Here is an 18,621-nt window from a genome sequence, read left to right as displayed (position 1 = left end):
TGTAAACACAGCTCTTGTGCCACGGACTGATAAAGGCACAGCGTACCTGGGTCTCAGAGGAAGGGCTCCAGCCTTACTGGTAGAGAAGTTATTTTCAGTGTTCAGGGAATCCAGGCTGTGTTCTCTGGTAGAAAGTCGTCCCCGACCCCTGCCCCTGACCAGTTTACAGAGGTGTAATGGACAAGAAAAGTTGTACGGTGTCATGGTTTGCAAGCCGTGCCATCACCCTCTCCGGAAGGAGTAGGAAATATATTTTCTATGAAGGAAAGTAGGAGAGGCAGTGTTGTTTGCAAACGTAGAGGCCTTGCTGCTTCTTTGGGATTATTTACAGACATCTTTAGTAAGATTCGCCTTTTCTTCCATGGTCCTAGCCATTTTCTCTCTTAATGTACTCTTTGTGTAAACTACTCTAATAGTTTGTGGTAGTAGGGGTTCATGAACCCAAGGAAGCATAAAAACTTCATGTTTTTGTTCTGGAACATGCATAGCTACCATCTTGTTTCAGTTCCTTCCTGAAGATCCAAAAATGAGCTTGATGTAAAGTCACACCAAAGTTCTTAGAAAATTCAAAGTTCCTTATTTAAACTAGGAAACACAAGCAAGGTTAAAAATCAAACAAGGAACAAAATGAAACAAAACAAAAAGTCCAAATGCCCCTAATACTCTAAAGTACCAATTATCCAGAGAGGGTTTACTTCTGATCTCTTCATAGAAGGGGGAATACCAAGAGACCATGACAAACCGTAGTTTATAAGACTATTCTACAATGAAATGTCTTCCTATTGAGGTAGATGTTAAGGGTGCTATGTGGGGGCCAGTGACTGAAGCAGATCATCTCTAGGGCTTGGGGAGATGTGAGAGAGGAACTGTTCCGGTTTGTGGGGGCGTGGGCACAGGAGAAGAGGGCTTCCTAGCTCAGGCAGAAAGCAGCATGGGTGAGTCTTGAAACCTGGGTAGAAGGGAGCCTGAAGAAGCAGGCAGAAATCACGTCTCCTGCCTTAAGGACATAGGTGTGGAATGGGATGTTGTTACAGGATACCACGTACAATTCAATGCAATTCAAGTTTGGAGAGTGAAGGAAGTCAGAAGTGCCAGAAGTCAGTCAATTGCTGGATTTCTCTGTGGCTTTCTGAGCCCAGTAGCCGTTGGCTACCATGTTATGTTTTATTCACGCTATTGTGTTTTATTTTCTGTCCAGTGTCAGCTGTTCCTGGAGGTGGCCTGGCCTCTCTTTATCTTCCTGATCTTGATATCTGTCCGCCTGAGCTACCCACCCTACGAACAGCACGAGTGTGAGTATCCGCGGGCCACGCCCGAGACGCAGTGATGGCCAGCGAGGTCCGGAGGCAGGAAAACACCACAAAGAGCCTGGACAGCAAATCTGGCCTTTACTATTTTTTTTTTTTTTTGATTAGGGCATGAACTCTGGAGATATTTGTAGTTCCAGTTAAATAATGATGATAGTAATGATAATAATCTTAACCATTTTTAAAATCATAACAACATATAACATATAATAACATAGCCTTAGAGTCAGAAAGTGATGGTTAAAAAATCACCCTATGGTAATGTTTCAAATGCCAGTGTCCAGTTCCCTTGTGTGGTCCTTTTGCTTGCATTGTCTTTTAATCCCATGGTTGAAAATCATGGGCCGTGTGTGTATTGGAACCCATACTTTCCAAAGCAAGTATGCATATATGTCTGTGTGGGGATATATGCACATGAGTAGGTACCCGAGAAGACCAGAGGTGTTAGAGCCCCTGGAGATGGAGTTACAGGAAGTTGTGAGCTATCTGGTGTGAATTCTGGGAACCCAGCTCAGGTCCTCTGCAAGAGCACTTTGTGGGCCTAACCACTGAGCTACCTTCTCAGCTCTTACAGCATATGTGGCCTTTGTGTACAACATCTCAGTTTGACTCCTGTAACGTTTCATTTTGTTCTCAACTGTCTTGTTTAGTAGAATTTACCCTCTTTTGCTCTAGTTTCCCGGTAGCTAAATTGGTGCTCACTCACCTACAATGACTTGCCCAAACTTACATTTCTAGTAGAGGTGGAACACAGTACAGGCCGCTTGTCTCGCTCACTCATGTGATTTGAAGGTAGTCTTGACAGTGAGCGCTGAGTTACAGTAGTGGCTAGAAACCACTGGTTTAACTCCTGGCTTCGTCTGCATTCTCCATTTGGCTCATGGTGACACATGGTGTGTCACCATGAGCAAGTGGTTTTAGCTTCTCAATAAAAGAGAGCAGCACAACCTAATTTGCACTGTTGCTGCCGGAATGACCATTTTACGGTCTGGCTGTGCTTGGTGGATGGATGGAGCAACAGTTTAGAAAGGCCCAAAGAATTAGCATTTGTGTAGGAGTTTTCGTTGGGATCAAAGCTTTCTGTCCCACACACTTTTCTTACCATTCACCAGCTTCAACAGGCCCCTGGACTTACAACATTGTTGTTCTTCCAAGACAGGACTGAGGCCACAGTTACCTTTTGATTGTGTTTCTTGGTCACCTTCCCGTTTCTTACCTAGCATGTAACGGCAGGCACTGACATACTACTTTGCTAATAGGCATCCTATATGTTCAGGTCACACCCAGATGCCTCAGGTACATTCCCTTGGACGTGACTTTCTGATTTTGTCAGCTAGAACAGCAGAGCAGAAAGCTAAGGTGAAGCCTGCTGATATATGTGTGACTAGTGTGAAATCCTTCTCTGTAAATCTTTGTAGTTCAGGTCAGAGTTCTCAAGGTCCTCATGAGTCCTCTGGCTTTTTGATATCCATTGCATTATTTGACTGACGTCCTGGACACCAAGTGTCTAACTGTCCACCATACTGTTTCTGTTTGCCCAAAGGATGGGCTGCAGTGTCTAAGGAAGTGTCTTTGCTTGCCCAGTGGAAGGAAAGGTTGAAATGTCTTCATCACCTCTGCCTCTGACCTACACTTCCCCGACTTTAGGGCTAGTATCTCTACACTTTGTAAGAGGAGAACCCTGTGGTCCTTGGTTGGGTTCTGTAACTCTCCACTGAATGGGCAGCAGCAGCTCATTAGCAAGGGGCCTTGTTTGGTTTTCCTTGAACTGTTAACAGGGAGATAAAGAGATTAGCTGAGTAAACAATTCAACAGGCCAGAGTCCCTACAGGGACTGCCTGTGAGGACCAGATCTTGTCACAGTACTGATGTATAAAGTGAGGTGCATCTCAGCCTTTGGTTTAGTTTTGGGGAGTCTCTATTAGCATATTTACTTGAAAAAAAAGGATGAAGAGAAACTGTCTTTGGAGGAAGGTGAAAGTTGTGAGATGGAAAGAGACCATTGTGTTCCCTATGAACAGGGGTAGCACACTACAAAATAGTGTACTACACCATACCACACTACACAATAGTGTACTACACAGTTCCTCACTACACAGTAGTGCAGTTTACAATACCACACTACACAATAGTGCACTACACAATACCACACTACACAATAGTGCACTACACAGTACCATACTACACAATGGTACACTATACAATGAAACACTACACAATACCACACTACACAATAGCACACTACACAATGGCACACTACACAGTACCACACTACACAATGGCACACTGCACAATGGCACACTGCACAATACCACACTACACAATAGCATATTACACAATACCACACTACACAATACCATACTACACAATGGCACACTACACAATGGCACACTACACAATAGCACACTACACAATGGCACACTACACAATAGCGCACTACACAATGGCACACTACACAATGGCACACTACACAATGGCATACTACACAATGGCACACTACACAATGGCACACTACAAAATGCTGCACTACATGATGCCTTAGAAGTTCTAATTGGACGATTCATGAGCGTTTACCTTGTGCTGGGCCCTCTGTAGTGCTCGGCCTTCTAAGCCAGCCTGGGTGACAGAGTGAAACTTTGTCTCATAACAATACAAATAGAACCACAAGCTGCTTTACTGGTAAGAGGTCCTGTAACACCTCTTGCGCAGTGATCAGCATTTTACATGTGAGAAAACAAGGTGCTGGAGATTGGCTTGGCTGTGCTGTGCACATGGCAGGGACAGAGCTGTAAATCTCCATCGGTTTGTCTCCAAACTCTGCGAAGAAACAAGCGAGTCATTACCCGGAGCTATGGTTCTTACTACTCGCCAGATCTTCAGATAACACTGAACATATGACGAGAGCCAGAGCCGATAGCTTTTTGCCTCAACATGAACAGGGCCCTGGAATAACATTTATCTTGATTCCCATAAGCAATATTTGTAGATCCTTGCTACAAACCTACCTGTGCTTTTGAAGGCTCTGACCTCACCTAGACATACCGGTCATTGTTTGTAAGAAACTACTAGATGTAAGGAAAAGGGTGTGGAGGGCCTGGTGGAGGGGGCCTCGTTTTATCGATGAGTGAGAAAGGAACAGGAAAACCGAGATAGTTTGGCAGTTGACTTCTATCTCGTGTGAGCATGCTTTTGAGGTGCTGTTGGTGGACCTTTGGGCTGTTGGTGGAAGCGAAGCTGACAGGCATTTGACGGATGAAGGCAGGTACAAGAGGAGTCTTGAGAAGAGTGAGGTGATGGTGAAGGCTACAGCTGGAAGGGAGAGCCATGGGTTGGGATCCTGGAGATGAAGTTTCTACCCCCAGCCATGTGCATCTCTGCGTTCTTCATCAGCGGCAGTGTGAAAGAGCTACATTAGGTCACTGTCCAGGTCCTTCTGTGTCTCTTGGAGATGAGGCTCATGGTAGGGATTGAGCAAATGGCGACTTGCTGCTTGCCAAGTAGTTGGTTTCCATGGTCTGATAGACCCCATTTATTACATCCCCGAGGTTGGTATCAAGAATCCTGGTCTACAGATGATGCCAGATAGAACCATGGTCACCTTTACTTGATGTCAGATTCCCACTGTTTCAGAGGAAGCAGGTCTTCTAGGACATGGTGAGGGGCTGGAGAGATGGCTCAGCAGTTAAGAACACACTGGCTGCATGCTCTTCCGGAAGGCCTGAGTTCAGTTCCCAGCCTCCACAAAGTGGCTCACAACGTCTGTAACTTCAGTTCCAGGGGAGTTTACAGATCTCTTTTGGCCTCCATGGATACTAGGCATGCACATGGTGCACATACATGCATCAGGCAGAACACTCACATAAACAACATGTAAAATCTGGGACATGGTGAATGAGACAGACAGATATGAGAGGCTTGTGTTAAAATCACCTCGCAGGTCTAATGTCTTCTCTGTGTTTTCTTCTCCATTTCAACAGGCCACTTTCCGAATAAAGCCATGCCGTCTGCAGGAACCCTCCCCTGGGTACAGGGGATTATCTGTAATGCCAACAACCCCTGCTTCCGTTATCCAACTCCCGGCGAGGCTCCTGGTGTTGTTGGAAACTTTAACAAGTCCATGTAAGTACCAGATCAGGTTTTCTTTCCCAAACTTGCCAGTTAATACTTATCCTTTCCTCCTCGGAGAGGTTTGCATGAGAAGTCTGCAGAATGAATGAAGGGGGAATTGCCACCAGGATTTAAGACTGTGGGATTTAGGAGTCATTGTGATTATGGTATCGAAGGCTGTCTGCTCAGAGTCAGTGCTCTGGGAGACTGAACAAGCCCCACCTGACCTACTCACGCAGATCTCTACTGTCCCTTTGAAGCGGACACTTCTAGGAGCCAGGGCCACTGCGCAGGAAGGGTCTGGGTTCTCCAGCAGCTCAGAGCCCAGGGAAGGAGTGTTCTGTCCTCGGCTCTCAGGTCATTGCTCTGACCCCTGGAGTGACTGCAGTGTCACTGTTATTGACCTGTCTTTCTGTCCCTGAGTGGGAGCTGCCCACGAGCATGACGGTGCTTCCTTGGTATCTGTGTTCCGGCTCCTGGCTCAGATGCTGGGATGCTGGATATAAAATGCGCCTTCCAGATGAGATGCTGAGGATCCACCCCCCACCCCCACCCACGATGTGCAGAGTCACAGAGTTAGAGCTGACCAGGGACTGTAGGATGTGCTGCCGGCTGGAGATGGTGCTGCAATTGGGACAGGCAGGGCCACATTGCATAACCAAAATGTTAAAACATGTCAGACTGTTAGTATACAGATGCGTATGATCAAGGGAAAATTCATTACTGGATATGCATTCTTGTTATATGTGTTCCTAATGCGTGTTTTTAATAAATGAAAATGTATTATGAATCATTAAGCATGTCTTGGGATAAAGGCATTGGGCTTATTATGGCCAGTAGCTTTGTGTGTGTGTGTGTGTGTGCGCATGCGTGAGCGCAGACACACACACACACACACACACACACACACACACACACACAAACACGTGCACGCGCATGCTCACTCTTACTCGTTTGAGCATCTACTTGCGAGCTCCCCCTGGAGGATGGAGTGATGGCTAGGGAGTAGGGGAGGCCAGGCTGGGGAGAGACAGCTGGCCTAACTCAGGCCATTTCTACTTCTTGTTCCCTTCGCAGTGTGTCTCGCCTGTTCTCAGATGCCCAGAGGCTTCTTCTGTATAGCCAAAAAGACACCAGCATTAAGGACATGCACAAGGTCCTGAGAATGTTACGGCAGATCAAGCATCCCAACTCAAGTAAGCAAAACCCTTCCACTCATGAACATTTCCCTGCCCCTGTGTCCTACCTAGGGCTCGCTCTCTAGCTTGTCCCTGACTGTGTTTCTTCTTCAGTGGCTGGATAATTGGTCTTCTCTGTGGGAAACATTGGAAACAAAGCTAGAGAAGCTGGTTGCCCCAGCCAGTGACTGGGGATGCAGACCCCAGCAGGAATGGCACAGGCTTGCTTTGCCATTAAGGCCAGCTGGAGCAGAAATTGTTGCCAAGGGCATTTTTGAGCTGCCCATAGGATTTCTCATGGATAGACAGATTTATAGATGAGATATTTCTGTGCCTATGAGAGCAGTTAGAGTTCTAATTTGATCATGGGTAAATAAAAGTTAGGCACTTATTTCTAATAGGAAACGCATTCTTTGCCCTCGGAACTAGCCATTTGAATAAGCCAGACAAGGCATTTGAATTCTGGTCTTGAAACAGTGAAATCTTTACCTCGGGTTTGCTAAGTAGCTAGGCAGTTAGTTCCTGGCATGCCACTGAGGAAGTGTCTGGGGAACATACAATTTGCTGAACAAGACTTTGGCTGCAGAAATTGTGAAAGTCCCCTGGGCAGTAAGTCTGCCAGCGTGGGTGGGGGGAGAGGCAGTGCTTGATGTTCACTGGAACAGGTGAGAACGGAATGCATAGTGATGATCAAGAAGTGGTCCGCAAGCCTCCGGAAAGCGCTGCTGTTCAAACTGCGCCAGTGAGGAAGCACTCCTCTCGCGATGGGCCGACAGTGGTCACTGCTCCAGGAGTCTTTCTACCCAATTTGACATTTGAAGAGGAAGTAGATTGGTCTATGCTGTGCAGAAAGGCCTCTCTCCTAGTTCGTGAGAGGAGCAGTGGTGTAAAGTGCTAGTGTTTATATGAATTGGCGAGATCTTGCTTTGCTTGGGTGGGAGAAAAGGCATTTCAGGGGGGCCGGAGAAATGACCAGGGCTTGGTGATTTCCCAAGGGACCCAAGGTTAGTTCCTAGCACCTACCTCGGGTGGCTCACAACTGCCTGAAACTCCAACTCCAGGGAGTCTGCTGTCCTGGCCTCCAAGGGTACTGCACTCACACACACACAAACACACACACACACACACACACACACACACACACACACGCGCGCGCACACACACACTCACATACACACACATACACACACATACACATGTGCACACACACTCACACGTGCACACACACATACACACACGCATACACACACATACATACACATACACACACACATACGCACTCACACATACACATACACACACACATACACATGCGTGCGCACACACACACACACAGTTCTTAATAAGAGGCACTGTGGGGTGGACTCTGTGACAGATGAGGTGTGGCTTCAGTGCCGAGGTGTGGGCATGCTCTGGTCCCTGAGTCACCTGTAAGGAGCTCGAAGCTGCACTGTACCTGGCTGTGCACCCAGATCGTTTGGTGCTGTTTCCTTCCCCTGGAGGACTCTGGTCAAGGCCAGGCTTTTCTGTCATGCAGGGCCTCTGTTAGGTTGTCATGCTGCAGAACTGAGTTATTTCTTCTACCACCAGGAAACCAGGTAGCACAGACAAAAAGTGCTGGTGTGCGTTACCATGTGACTTTGTGAGTAAGTTACTCAATCCTTTAGGGGTTATCTCTTATTGAAAGTAGGTACAGTAATAGACCCACCCAGGGCCAAGCCAGTATTTGACACCTAAGTAACATGTAATGAATATGAGCCATGATTATTTTTCTAAAAGATTCTTTTTTGATTTATCTATTTTGTCTTATGGGTATAAATATTTCGCCTGCATGTTTATGTGTACACTGTGTGTGTTCCTGGCATGCATGAGGCCAGAAGAGGACATCAGAATCCCTGGAACTGGAGAGCTTCCACGTAGGTGTTGGAAATAGAACCTGGGCCCTCTGTAAGAGCCTAGATATGATTATTTTCAAGTCTGGACATCTCAGACAAAACATTTAATGTTTCTGAGACCTAGTTTCCTGAGTTCATTATAATAATATTATATTATTACGTACAGTATAATGAGATACTATTACATCATTAATATGATAATTCCTAAGGTGCGAAGTCTGACACAGGGTCGGCCCGTGCTAGCTTCATTGTGTCGTGTCTGACCGTCTGACCTTGCTCTTCTGCTTCATCTGTGCGGCTGACAAGATGGACCTGGCAGAATTTCCAGTTCTTAGTGGAGGCTGCACTAGAGAGCAGGGTGCAACTGGAGTCCTGAAGTGGGATGAAGGAAAGAAACGGCAGGGTGTGCCCAGGTCTGCTGAGGGGAGCTCTCTCCCAGTATTCAGTGCCCCCCTTTGCCCTTGCAGCCAGTTCTGCTCTGTTTCAACTTGCTTTTCTGTGCTGAGGATCAAGCCCAGGAACTTGTCCAAGCTACTCAAGTACTTAACTACTGAACTACATCTCCAGGCCCAGCTGGTCTTTGACTTTCTGTTATTTTTCTTTGTTTATCTTGCAACAGAAAGCCAGGCCACAGTTGCAGAGGAAGCATGAAAAAATGCTGCCTCCTTCTCTAGGAAGTGGGAACCCTTTGCTGATTTTGAAAAACACCCTACCGGTCTGACTTGGAGACTGGCAGCGTCATGGTCGATCCCTGTACCTCATTCTTTCATGAGGTAGCTCATGTTGGGTGTTGATAGCTCAAGCTGTCAGGTAGTATTTGCCACTGCCTTGTAGAGAATTAGTCTGATTCCATGTCCATCAAAAATCCAGGATCAATTTTTGTGCCTGTTTCTGGAGTCTTTTATTTTTTTCCGGTCTGAATGTCGTCCGTTCCTCTTGCGCAATGCTTTTCCTCCCAACTTCTGCCTCTCAGGGTGTTTATGTTATTCCAGAAGTTTCCCAGAAATTACAAAAGTATTCTAGCAGAGATGAGAAGGGGACTTTGGCCTGTCTGCGTTCTGTATTTCTGTCCACGCGTCTGCGATTGCGAGAGGCTTTTGACGCTCTTGTCATCTGGTTCACTCATGGCCCATGTACAACCAAATCAAACTGCAGGTCTCGTGACTGTGCAGAACTGCAACTGACTTCTCCTTCCCCTAACCGCTGGCTTTTTGACCTAAGCGGACTTTATCTATCTCTTCTAATTTATATCATTAAATCCCCTCTATCACCTTAGGCACTCTAGATTCTGATTCTACTATGATTCTTCAGCTACTACATGTTGCTTCCTGTCCCCTAGGGGTTCAGTGACTCTCTGGCTATTCCAGATATCGATCAGCCTGAGAACAAAGTTGGAGACTGGTATTGGCTGCCCTACTCCTTTGCATGGGACTGGTCGGGATCTTAGAAAGCTACTTGCCTATGTGGTCATGGCTGGAGCCACTGGGTCCTGCTATGAGATCCATTTGGAGACCTCTTCTTGTTGTTTGCCTCTGCTAATGCCATTGGACTGCTACAGGAACTCTGTAGGCACAGGAGTGCCTCAGAGCACTCTTGCACTCTTGCACTCAAGCACTCTTGTTTTGCCTCCGGGTTTCCTGGGCTACAACATGGCTTTGTTCAGAAAGTGTTTAATCTCCGTGTGGATTCGTGCACTGGCTTCTTGAGTTATTCAGCCATGTGCCAACCATGTTCTCCTAGGTGCTGAGACTGGGGGGGGGGGTGAGGGGTTCTTCCTAGAGGGAACCTGATACTGAAAGTGGAGGTGACTTTCCTCCAACCCTGGCTTCCTGATTCACATTTCTAGAAAGAACCATCTTGTATTGTTTCAGTAATAGTCCAGCTTCAAAAATGAAGTCACGAATAACTCCTCTCTTTATCACTGAAGTATCCAGGGGAGAAGCAGGGGTGAAGCCTTGCAGATGCACCTCGCCCAGTTTTCACTGGAACTTTGGAACTTTATTGGTTTTCATTTTTCCCTCTAAGCCAGAGTATTACCAATAAGTTGAGTGGTGACTAAGTCAGTTTGGGGAGTTAGTGTGTGAAAGCATTCCCCCTTTCCTACCATGCTCCCATGCTCCCAGCTCAAAGGCAGTATGAGCATCAGCTACCTTCTCGGAAACCGCAGAAAAGGTGGCATGTCTAGATTGTGACCCTGTGACATGTCAACTTTCAAGGCCAGTGCTTGGAGTTTTGTGTGATATAGGAGGTGATTTCTGACAGGACACAAATGACCTTTGATTCTGGCTCTCATCACAATGTGCCTTATTGCTTACATGGATGTTGAGGAGGAAAAGATGAAGTTCAGGAAAGGACCGTTTCATGCGGCTGTGGTAAAATTCTGGACAGTAGCTGGTCAGTGACTGAAGAAGGTTGGCAAACGCTGGTGTAGGGGGAGATTTGAAGCTGTGTCAAGACTGATCTGGCAACAAATTAGGTTCTTGCTCTCATTAACTGTGACCTTTGGTGAACTCTTGATTCCTCCTGGCCCTCTGCTTGTTAGAAATTTGGACAGGGAACTACCTTGTGGGTCATGAAGCATTCAGTGAGGTGCTTCCTGGGTGTCCAGCAGTGAGCATGAGCGCGTGGGGGACACATAAATATGTCAGAAGTGCGTCGCTCTCTTCACGCCCCAGGGTGTTTGGCCTTTGACAATTTGTTCACATTGTCTGGGCCGTAAGTTTCATTGTCTTGACTTTTGAGATCCGGTTAAACGACTTGATGATGCATCATCTCAGAGTCTGGCTTGGTCCTTCGGCGGGGACACCTGTGAGACAGTGGTGGTTTGTGTGACCCACCCGGCTGTAGCAATTGTTCAGGGCATGATGAGACCGTGACAGTGGTTGTGCTCTGAGTAGCCACGTGGTAGCAGTGCATGGTAACCCTGAGAGCATCCTTAGAGAACGCAATGAAAGCAAGTCAGGTAGCTGCCCTTTCTCCTCACACAATATTGGCAAGCGAAAGCCCTGGACAGCACCAGAGCAAACGTGCAGGCAACCATAGAACCGCTTCCCTCGTGTAAAACAGGCCCCAAAGGCTTCAGGTTCACACTAAGTCAGTCTTGAGTTTCTTTCACAAAATTTACCTCCCACAGTTCTGCTGCTCCCACAATTCTGAGCTGAGAGGAAGAACAAGTTCTGCAAAGGTCGATATTCACTCTCATGACCCTTCCCTCCACTCCCCGAGTGGGGCTTAGCTGTGTGTTTACTCACAGATATGTATTTTTAAAACCTGAAAAGCTTAGGTTCTTTTCTTAATAATTGTTTTTGAAGACAGCAAGCACTGCATGAATTCCAGGCACTAGGGCTGGGGAGGATGCCCCTGTCCATTAGTGGGGACCATTCCCCCACAGCCTCCTCTCTGTCCCTGTCCTTCAGCTTACCACATCTGCTTCTCTGGGCCCAGGTCTTGGTGACTCTGGCCTTTTCCTCAGGGATGGGGAGAGGAGGAGCCTTCCTAGTGGCTTGTCACTCACAGTCAGAGAACATGGTGACTGGCCTTTTGCTGTTGGCTGTGCCCTCATTGCTGGTTAGTGATAGGCAGCGAACATGCTCCTTGCTGCTTCCTGCTGAGCCTGTCTGCTCAGGGATCTGCCTTCTCCTAGTATCTGTTCCTGTCCCATCCTCCATGGATACCGTTACTGTGTCCCCAGGCTTCCTGCTGGCTTGAAGTTGGGAAGTGCTTATTTATGCTGGGGCTGAGGATTCTGGCTTTTCTAGGGCAGAACATCCTCACAGTCTGAGACATTCTCTCCCTCTCCCCCTCCCCTTCCTTTCCTCCTCTTCCCCACCCCCAACCCCCAACCCCCATCTTAACAATTAGTTAAGCCCTTTGTCTAGTGAGTCCCCCAGGGGCTCCTGTAGCTTCACCATTACTTAATGCTGATCTGGGGACAATCCCTCTGGTGTGTGTGGGTTCTGTAGAAGTTCTGCATTCTTTACAGCTGTGGCATGATCAAGTGCTGTGGCGAGGGCTATCGGTTCTGTGGTGTGGCTGGATGCCAGCTAGCTGATCTCTTGTGTGCATGGGACTCAGCCAAGATCCCAGCTCCTAGTTCCTAGCTCTTAGCTCTGTAGGTGTCTGGCTCTGTCCCAAGTGACAGCCACATTGATACACTTTAGGGACCACAGAAGACGATTTTTCTGGTCCTTTGTGTTTGGGTCAGGAAAGGCCGCTGGGGCAGCTGAGGGATGGCCTCACAGCTGTACCCATGTGTGCATGTGCTCCACATCCACAGCCCATGGGAGTGACACCCTCCATGAGAGCTGTGCTCTTTCAAGTCAGGCACTTTCCACCCCATATGGTTTTCTGCTGCAGCCTCTGTCCTTGCTGTCCTCTTCTGCTACCACTAGTGCAGACTATGATGACAATTCACGTCCCCTACCCCTGCCCCATCTCTGGTTCAGGGGCTTTTCAGATGTTTTCTCTCCCGGGTGCAGATACCCTGAAGCTCATGAAAACTTTTCCTGAGAAAGAACCAGGGTGAATCTTGGGCACTGGACTGGATTATGTCCCCAGGTTGTTGAGGTTGAGACTGGAGGAGACCCAGGGCAGTATTGTGCATGCTGAGTTACACCTGCTTGTCTCTGTTTCTTTAGCTAGGTGTCACGTTGAGGCAATGGCGTGGCTGCCATTTTCACGTATCATTCAAAATGCAAAGCCGGTTTGGCCTTTCCATTGTGACCCAGGTTATCCGTGTGTTTCCATCTGCAAGCCAAGCGGGTTTTCAATTAGGGAAAATGGCCGTGCCATTTTACCTGTCTGTTGATACTGACAACTCCTGATAAGGATCTTTGATTCTTTAATCTTTGAAAGTCACAAAGGCATGAGCTCCAGGAGCCAGGATGGTTGTGGTGATAGGGCAAGGAACTTGGCTGAGGCAGGGGTTGGAGAACAGGTGTTGATGAACAGTGAGCAACTTTTAAATATCCCCTGAACTGGAGAGTCAGGATAACTGGGTTCTGTAGTTGGGCAGTTGTACCCATGCCTAAACATGTAACAACATTCCTGTGCCTCACTTTCCTCAAGAGATGATCTGCTAGCACCTCCTCAGGGATGGGACAGCAACGAAATGAGCCAATAGGAACAAGGCCTTCCCATACCATCCTGATATACAGGAACTGTCAGATCTCTTCCTTTGTTCGCTGTGTTTGCAGTTCTGGGAGGTAGGCCATTTCTCTTTGTGCACATGGAATTCAGCGAGGCTAAGTACCTTGCCTGAGAAGCCGCCGTTGGCATCAGATGGCAAGACTAGAATTTCAGTCTTTCATACTTTGTCGCTGTTTCATCCTAGGGAGAGCTGCCCTTGACACCTACGAGATTCCCCACACACATACAGACAGGGGTGCGGAGGGATGAGAGAGCCTCTGCCAGTTTCCCTTCCCATTCAGGCTTCACATCCAAGCTTCTATGGAGCAGGCACTAGGGGACGTTTCCCCGAGGCCTATCTCTAAAGACCATCTCGTGACTCACAGCCACTTCTCCCTTTTGCCTGAAATTCTGCCCTGGGTTTCATCAGAGCAGTTGCTCAAGTTGGGTTTACAGCACCGAACTCTGGTCTTCTGTCCTCATGCCTGACACCCATGTGTCATCTTGCTGTGAGATCTGATGACTCGTGTCAGCACGTCATCAAAATGGAAAGCCTGTAAAATCTTTGGGTGATTTGTAATTCATGTCCTGTGTGTGCTTGTCAAAAGTTTTGACTTGCGATTTTAGAGTTTCATAGTTTGAAACCTTTCTAACTCTGAACATTTCCCCAGACCTGTCAAAGCCAGGCTGTGCCCCAGAGCCCGGACTGTTGGTTGCCATCCAGGGCAGAGGCCTGGCTCCAGCTAAGCAGCAGTTAGGGGACTCAGAGCCCCAGTGCACTGTTGAAATATTGCTTGAGCTAAATCAAACCAAAGGTCAGCTTTACCCAGACAAGCACAGAAAACACAATTGCATTCAATTACAGAAATCCATGTTAGCCCACAGTATCAGGCTGCTTTTTTAAAAAGCTTGACATGTGACCATCAGACAACAGTGTCACATGTCTCCTTCCTCTCCTGTATGAGATTCGTTTACCCTGTGGGTGGCAGAGAGCAGCTTGGGCATAGAGTTTGGTTCTCCCTGAAAGCTTTGTGTTCAATTGACTCTGTCTACAGACAAGGTTGGACAGGGTAATGGCGATGCCGTTTTTTGCATTAAAAGATATCCCCCCCAATAGTATAAATTAATTGTACATCATTTCATGTCATATAAGGATGTGCTCACATAGGTATGCTTTGTATGTTTGGTCCTGTGTCATATAAAGGTGTATTCACATAAATAGGTATTGTATGTTTGGTCCTATGTTATATAAAGGTACCTTTATAGGTGTGCATTGTATTGTTCCATGCCATAAAGGATATACTAAACATAGGTATGTATGCATTGTATGTTTGGTCCCGTGTCATGTAAGGCCATACTTACATAGGTTTATTCTACATGTCAAGGATGCTCCTCTCGTACCCTCTCCTCTCCTGCTCAAACCTCCTCTGGCATTATTCCTTCTGTGTTCCTAGACAATTTGCGTCTACTTTCTGTTCTATGTATTTATGTGAAACCTAGGGCCTACAAGTGAGAGAAAAACATAGAATGTCTGTCTTTCTGAGGCCAATTTAATTTGATTAATAGGATTATCTCTGACTCTATGTATTATCTCAAAAAAGCTATAGCTTTGTTCTTTGTGGCTGAAAAATATCCCACCTCTTTCTCTGTGGTTGGACCCCTAGGTTGGTTCTCTAACTTAGCTGTTACGAAGAGAGCTTCGGTGAACACTGATGTGCCTGTGTTTCTGAGTGGAACTCTGTATTTTTAGTGGACTACTGAATTTGGTTCTCTGAAGCAGCATTAGCGGATCAGTACCATCCCCATTTTATTGATGAGAAAACTGAGTCTGAAAAGGTTGTATCTGTTGCTCAGTGCTGTGTAACTTAGGTCCAGGTCTGTGTGACTCGAAGTTCCACATCTCTCCACCACACCACATACCCACGTTGCCTCACTTCAGTGTGGGGAAGCATGGTTGACATCACCAGCTTTTGATTTTGGAGAGTAACACAATTCACTTAGTTGCTAACAGAGTGGAAAGAGCTAGAGTTTTGAAATCAGAGTTGCTGGGTTGACATTTGCCTCTGGTTTGTTTTGTGACCTTGAGCCAGCTACTCCCTTCTGGCCTCTTTCCTGGTTTGGAAAAATGAGAATAATAGCAATACCTTTCTCGGAAGCTGGTTTTAGAGACTCTGGAAATTGATCTGTGTAATGTGTCTGAGGCTTTGCAAATATGAGTCGTGTTTCCTGCCTCAAAGTGCCACCATGTCCTGCTAAGCTTATTAATTTTAGACATTAGAAGAAATGAGGTGATGTGTGCAGGATGCATACGGAGAGGTCCCCTTTACTGCCTGCAAAGAGCCCCACCTCAGTCCCTCACTTGCACGGTCATCTTCCTTTCCTTCTCTTGGTTGTCTGTCCCTGTCTTTCTCTCTGTGTCTCTGTTTGTCTCTCTGTCTCTGTCTGTCTGTCTGTCTGTCTGTCTGTCTGTCTGTCTGTCTGTCTGTCTGTCTCTCACTAAGAAGGCCAGAAGTTGATGTCAGGAGTCGACTCACCTGTTTGGCTAATTTAGCTACCCAGCATGCTCTAGGGAATCCTGTGTTGCCCCACCCCCAATATCCCCTGAGCTGCCTCACCAACCCCTGTTCCTTGGGTTTTCCAAGTTCCCAAGAATTGATTCTAATCCTTCATCCTGTTGTGTCTTGTCTCTGTCAGTTAGAGACAGAGTCATAGCTTAGAATCGGGTGGCTTAACTTCTCCCATGTCCCACGCCTCCTGTCTCTGTCACCTTCTCTTAGATTCAGTTTTTTCTGTTTCTAAGTCGTTTCTTCCCGTTGTTGACCTTTCCTTCTTTTCTCCTTCCACCTTCTAAGTATCCCTTCTGCTTTACATCGCTCAGGTGTTCACAAAAGGCTCTCTCCAAAGTGTGGGGGTTTGTTGGTTTATCAGTTGTCGTCTCATTTTTCCTCATATGGGCTTCCTGAGTTTTGTTTCTCCTCAGGTTCAGAACTCATTTGGACCAGTGTCTGTACTTCAGTATTCCCTTTCCTTTTCTCCCGCTGTCTCAGCCAGCCTGCATGTGGTCCCCACCTCCTGGCCAGTGAGAGCCACGGCCCTCACTGTCTCCTCCACTGACTCTTGCTAGATGACCCCAGTTCCCACCCCAGAGGGTTCTAGCAGCTTTTCCTACTTCTCTCTTCTCAGGAAGGCATGCTTATTCGTTTAATCCATTCTAGCTAACATAATACCCAAGACTCGGTAATTTTACCTGATAGAAATGGTTTCTAAGAAGCCCAGAAGTCCAAGGTCTGTTGTGGGCTGCCGTCTCCTGGAGGGGAAGATCTTTTGACTCTAACTTGGTAGAAGAAACAGAAGAATGAGCCCACCCCTCAAGGTCTTTAACAAAAGATTTATATTGTTTTATGAGTTTTTGCTTTCATCTATGTATGTGTGTGTGTGTGTGTGTGTGTGTGTGTGTGATCATAAAAATCATAAGCCCGTCTGAGAGGACTCTCTGATGACTGATCTCCCGGGAGGCCTCCAGTTTCCCAGCATTCTTCTCCTGTCAGCCACTTGCTGCCTTAGAGCATGGAGCTGGGGAAAGGTGGTTCCTTCCTGCTCTCATCTCAATTGTTACTGATTCTCAATAGCATACAAGGCTGCTCTGTTCTTACTGGGTGCCCACAATCTCTTGGATAGCAAGGGCCGGGATTATGTCATACGATATATCCCTTTTGTCCCTGCCTTTGGGAAGCACTAACTAGGTTTTTTTCCTTTCATCCTTAGCACTGATATTGTGATGCAGTAGACATTTAACTAATGCACCAAATAAACAACATACAGTGTCTAAAGTTGTACAATTTCTGTTGGTCTAAAGACAAGGTTTTGGCAGCAAATGGTTCAGGGTGTATAGCCATGAATAGTCAGGTCTCTTGGGAATTGGTCACTTAATTGCCATGACGATTTTATCAGCATGTATTTTGAATGTATTTAGTCTCCAGTTTATATTTTCTTTTGCATTGTAAGTCATGCTTGGTGTTATTAGTGCTTTCTGAACCCAGAAGCTCAGAGGGCCTGAAAAGTGCCTTCCAAAGTTCACAGAACTAGAACATTCTGTAATGGAAATGTGACACAGGTTCATTAGACTCCAAAGCTGAGCTTCTTCTGAAATGTTCAGAAAGCCTTCACCGCAAGGCGAGAAAATTCTCTGGGGCCCCATGACCAGCAGGGAGGTCTCAAGGCATGTGTGCACACAGTCTGGCCCACCCTCGTCCACGCTCACAGTTACCCCAGGGCATAGCCACCCAGCTGCTCTTCCTTCTCTCTAGAGCACCCCACAAAGTTTTCTGGAGACATCTCACCCCTGAAGAAAGTACAGACCCAGCATCATAAACTGAACCAAAGCAACAGATACCCCCAAGTTGGGCACGATGGTGTGTTTATCATGGCAGCTCGTGGCAGGTGGAGGTAGGAGAATGAGGAGTTGGAAGCCATGAGACTCAGAAAGGAACCAAGTAACCAACCAACCAATAGACACGTGTGATTATTTCCAGCCCCTTTGTAGCTGAAAATATTCCAAAGTCTTGTTTATTAGACTAATCAAAGAGGCTAAATAAAACCACAAGACTGTCATCCAGCCCCCACCCCACCCCCAGGCCTTTGCTCATTTGACCTGGCCAGGGCTAGGAGACCTCAACCCCACCTCTCTCTACCCCACCCTGTCGCCACCCAGGGTTCCATTTAAGAAGGGTATGCGGGCCAGGGCTGCTGGCCAGGCTTCTTTCTCTGCTTCTCCTTTCCCCCATTTCTCTCCTCCACCCACAGCTCAAGCTGCTGATGGCCGTGGTTCCTTTTGTATAGAGCACAAGACTGCAGAGAAGTTGAAACTTAAGCTGGGGCTTGGAGAGGGCACTGACCGAGAGTAACCCCAGTGGCTGCTGCTTGGGCTTTCCTCCTCTGCCTTCCTCTGTTGTTTCCCTGCCCTCCTCCTCCTCCTCCTCCTGCTCCTCCTCCTCCTCCTCCTCCCTT

At 47.1% G+C, this 18,621-nt stretch overlaps 1 protein-coding gene across 1 annotated transcript in view; it reads left to right on the top strand.

Moving 5' to 3' along the window:
- Positions 1 to 18,621, top strand: part of Abca1 (ATP binding cassette subfamily A member 1) — a 119,985-nt gene that overhangs the window by 25,530 nt on the left and 75,834 nt on the right. Inside the window, exons 3-5 of the mRNA XM_021201044.2 lie at positions 1,199 to 1,292; positions 5,285 to 5,426; positions 6,492 to 6,610. Coding sequence (XP_021056703.1) covers positions 1,199 to 1,292; positions 5,285 to 5,426; positions 6,492 to 6,610 — 355 coding nt within the window. The remainder of the gene's footprint in view (positions 1 to 1,198; positions 1,293 to 5,284; positions 5,427 to 6,491; positions 6,611 to 18,621) is intronic.

This window comes from Mus pahari, chromosome 6, assembly GCF_900095145.1.
Source record: "Mus pahari chromosome 6, PAHARI_EIJ_v1.1, whole genome shotgun sequence".
Taxonomy (NCBI): domain Eukaryota; kingdom Metazoa; phylum Chordata; class Mammalia; order Rodentia; family Muridae; genus Mus; species Mus pahari.
This window is presented reverse-complemented; position numbering and strand designations above follow the sequence as displayed.